Here is a 4,303-nt window from a genome sequence, read left to right as displayed (position 1 = left end):
CACCAGTACAGTATGCAGGGACCAACCGAAAATGGCGAGAAGGAGGCAGGGCAAAGGGGATCTGCTGAATTTGACAGCCTTATCTCTCGTCCCCTCCAGGTAGTATCCTATGGCTTGGAAATACGGCTCGGCTGATGCATTCCCGGTTTCGTTCTTGTATTCGGCGATCACATAACGATGTCCTTGGGATTGCATGTCTGCATCCGTAATATATGCAGTAGTTTTCGTTTTGGTGATGGTGAAGTGGAAGCGGTACTTTTGAAATACCTTGTCAACAGCTTCAAGCCGTCCATTCTCGTTTTCATACAAGGCCGACATGGCTATCGCGAGGTGCTCGACGAAACTGTTGTCGTCAGCTGTTACATCAATAGTCTGACAGTCATCAAGAAACTGGCCAAAGACAGGATGTAAGAGGGTTACGGGGATAGTTTCCTCATATTCGCGAGGACGACCACAGGGTATAGATTTAAGGTGTTGTGAATTATTCTGTCGTCTCCGAAATTCAGACGGGGTGCCAGTGGCTGAAGGCTTCTCCTTTGGAGTGGATATTAGGAATTTATTGCGTGCAGTCGCGATCGGATCGCCATTTCCTACGTGACGATATGCCGATGGAGGATGTCCCGTTATCTCTGTGAGCTTGGGTGAGTACGAGCCAATACCGTCATGCTTTTTGCTTACTTTCATCGAGTAGCTCGACGACAACACGTGGCATCTGAAGAAAAGGGACGTCATCGAAGACCTCCTTCAGAATCACAGTCCCTTGCAGCATTTGACCCGATCCTGTAGCACCAAGAATCTCGTGGAGCTCGTCATCGTTGTTTGCTGTAACCTTGTAAACTCTGAAGCCAGGAAAGGGTATAATACCACTGTATGCCGCCTTGATCGAAGCGTTGAGATCGCCAATATCGGCCTCCGCTGGTATTGTGACTTTAATGAAACCCGCAAGATCTGCCCCTCGAATCCAACATTCAACGGAAAGCACGTCTGGTAATGTGAAGAGAATGATCATCATCGTTGAGGTTGAGTTGGAATTGCAAGTGCCACATACCAATGATAAGGTGAAGTTGGTTTCTGGCAGGCGGTTGCGTAAAAACATCTGACAACTGCTGCCCCGCCTCCAGAGGATTTTCCAGACTGGGACTGGTGAGATTGCTGAGCACACCTTCAAGTGAATCACCTCCTTCATATGGAAAGGAAACTTTGTAGAGTTCGAGATTGGTCGCCTCCACATCGCGGAACGTGACAAACCTCTCATTCTTGATGACTGTTTTGAGGTCGTAGACAGTCTCTGAACTTGAGACCTTGACATAAAAGACGACACTGGATCTGTCACCGCGCACCCAGCAGCAAAGAGTCAAGTTTGGGACTTCAATTTTGCGTGAAACTGAGTCATAAAGTTTGCCGTCAGAAGGGTAATAGGATACAGTGATAAATGCGTACAAGAACTGGGTGCACGGACGATGATGAACCACACCCCTTCCTTAGACTTGGGGAAAAGGGTTGATAATTTGGATCGTGTGGTGAGCTTCATTTCCTTTGAATGATCCCACCGATTAAGTTTGCCTTCCAGTTGCTCATCGTCAGGAAGGCAAATGGAGTAGAGTTCGAGATACTTTGCTTGGACCTGTAAGGAGTTCTCGTCCTTGATGACTTTTTTGAGGTCGTAGACAGTCTCTGAACTTGAGATGTTGACAGGAAGAATATTTTCAACATCTTCACCGTAGACCCAACAGTTGAGCTTTTCCATGTTGTGGCACTTGGCTGGACTGAATGAAAAGATGAAAGACGGTGCGCGTGTGTGTGGCAACTCCGCCATACCTTGGTGGGCAACTCCGCCATAGCCAGGGAAGTCACCGAATCGGTCGACCAATCTTTGGTCGACCGATTGACCGATTGTCGACCGATTATTCACGTGACCTGACTGTTTCATTTTACCCCAGGTTGCATCTTTTTTTTTTCACCAAGTTCGTTTCTAACCCTATTTTCGGGGTTCGCATAGGTAGTGGTACTCTTTCGAAAGTCTATACAGCGACAGCAAAGGCATAAAATATTTATATTAGAGATCTGTGCCCATTCATGTGTATTGCACAAGTATTATGAGTAGTGTGAATGCAGAAAAAAGTACGGAAATGCAGAAAAAAGTAAGGAAAAGAGCGAAAATCATGAAAAAAACTTCAAGAAACCACTACTGCTTGCTCCATGTCGGAAAGACAGTCAACCCTCAAATACTTTTTTCCTTCGTGCTCCTTGACCAAATCCGGCATGGGGGGACTCAACGTGAGGGATTCATAAAGCCGAAACAAGACTGGGCTGTTTGGAATTGGAGGGGTCATTCGTTTGACTAGCATAGCCGCAAATGCCTGATATTCCATCTCAAGGTCAGCACCATTTCCACCCTCAATTATGACCTTCTCATATATTTCACGAATAGTCGAGAGGAAAACCCGAGGATGAAAGTGAGTGCCATTCACAAAAATGCCTTGAGGCTGTGGCCAGGGTGGAAGCTCGTCTGGGAAATCCTTTCTGACAGGAACACCATCAGAACAGAATAGTTTCTTGTGGTTTCCTGAAAAGCCTGTCAATCCTGGGTACTTGATAGTGCGGCAACAGCTACATATTTGAGTCTTACGCTAGTAGCATAGTTAGATCAGTCATATATTGTTTCATGTATGTTTATCACTTACTGATTTCAGGTCTGTGTTTTCTCCTTTAACGAGCTGGACAATGAAACAATGGGTTCTCCAAAACTTCTCATTGCCGCTTGATGCTGATGAAAGAGACAGACAATTCAGTAGTACAATATGAGAGAATCAAACAATTCTTACAAACAAAATTATTAGACTTGATCCTCTCGACAATCTTTGTCTCTATTTCCCCCAATTTGTCAAATAGTGCACGGGGATTTTTCATAACTGCTGGGCTACCACCAGACTTAGGAAGCTTCTCTAGTCTACTATTATAGTCTGCTGTAGCCAGAACCCATTTTCGAGATGTCATGCTGAACAATGCCCATTTATTTTGTAGGCGCATATCCATGAATAGGAAAAATTCGGCACTAGAGTTGAGGGTGAGTGAACGTGGGTCGATACCCGTCGAGATGGAAAATATGCGCTGAGAGCGTGAGAGACCATTCAAGTTGGGGTCAGCAAGTGGTGAGAAGGCCGCCATCAAGTTTTGGCTGGTGTGTTTGTCACTAGGGCACTTGGGGGCGACAGTCTTTGATCCAGGTGCAAAAAACATGCTGATAATATTGCTGGTGGATGGCTGGTTGGTCCGGATAAGTGGGTACCATGGGCATGCTCAGTGTTGATTTCATTATAGTCAGATATGTACTTACAGTGCCTTTTGCCTGTATACTTGAGGCATTTGTAGCCGGTGTACTTGGGGCGTTTGTTGCTGATGTACTTAGGGTGTTCGCTGTTGTCTCCTATGCAGTAGTGTACATTAGTATTTCCAAAAAGGATATTAAATCTACATACCTGAGCAGTGGGGATACGACTCTTCTTCTGTAGTGGGCCTTCCAATGCGCCAGCAATTGGTCCCAACTCTTCAGTTAGGTCATAAAATGGGACCTTCCGCTTGAGAGGCCCAGATTGGCTGGAATCGGCAAGCGCTGTTGGCTCAGTTATAGCCATCATTTCACCTGGTTGCGATGAGGCATACTGAAGTAGAGCACATGAGTGTTGTGTGTCAGCTGAAAAGGACAGAAGTTAGTTAGGTAGCAAGACAGTCATGGTGAAGAGGATACTTGCCTAAGGTGATTTGAGGCACTGTAAGCAAGTTGGGGTCGATATCCAGGCATTGCAGGATTGATGTGGGCTCAATCTCGGCATCTAAGACTAATTGATCCAGGCTGAGGTCTTGCTCGTCAAAATCAGCCTCAGTCTTAACTTCTATGAGGCCTCCAAATGTTGAGCTGTGGTTGGAGGGGCCGAGACCAAAGGATTCTTTGGTGTTGATGGATGAAAGGACAGGGCGTGCCTTCAGCTCTTGACTGTTGTTGCTGTGAGTTGGTTCTGTGGAAAGCAAGCTGTTCCATGAGTTGGCAATGTGGTTAGCTAAGCGGATGTGGTGTGTCCCATGGATGGAACTAAGGAATTTGCTCGGTTTCTGCGAGCGGAAGCGAATGCGTATGTTACGACGTATCACAAAATCAAAACCTAAGGCTAAGAACATCTCCAGGCCGCTGGCAAATGACCGCATGATGCCGTTCCAAGCCTTGTGCGACCCTTCAATGCGGCTTCCATCTGATCTTATATCTTGCCGAACTCGCATCAAACACCCTTTTTTGACGTGTGCGAGC

The 4,303-nt window shown here is 46.2% G+C and overlaps 2 protein-coding genes across 2 annotated transcripts; both read right to left on the bottom strand.

The window, feature by feature from the left end:
* Positions 1 to 26: 26 nt before the first annotated feature.
* Positions 27 to 1,930, bottom strand: SERLADRAFT_438622 (uncharacterized protein; the record flags this gene model as incomplete). The annotated part of the gene is made up of 4 exons (XM_007318974.1): positions 27 to 629; positions 679 to 984; positions 1,049 to 1,384; positions 1,441 to 1,930. Coding segments are annotated over 4 exons (1,735 nt in total), but the record flags the coding sequence as incomplete, so codon positions are not given.
* Positions 1,931 to 2,174: 244 nt separating this feature from the next.
* Positions 2,175 to 4,203, bottom strand: SERLADRAFT_438621 (uncharacterized protein; the record flags this gene model as incomplete). Its single annotated transcript, XM_007318973.1, has 6 exons — positions 2,175 to 2,630; positions 2,685 to 2,767; positions 2,826 to 3,264; positions 3,338 to 3,427; positions 3,480 to 3,662; positions 3,772 to 4,203. The coding sequence occupies 6 exons, from the start codon at positions 4,201 to 4,203 to the stop codon at positions 2,175 to 2,177; spliced, it is 1,683 nt and encodes a 560-aa protein (XP_007319035.1).
* Positions 4,204 to 4,303: the final 100 nt, after the last annotated feature.

This window comes from Serpula lacrymans (genome assembly GCF_000218685.1).
Source record: "Serpula lacrymans var. lacrymans S7.9 unplaced genomic scaffold SERLAscaffold_7, whole genome shotgun sequence".
Lineage (NCBI taxonomy): Eukaryota > Fungi > Basidiomycota > Agaricomycetes > Boletales > Serpulaceae > Serpula > Serpula lacrymans.
The sequence above is the reverse complement of the archived record's forward strand: the minus strand, read 5'-3'. Positions and strand labels throughout refer to the sequence as shown.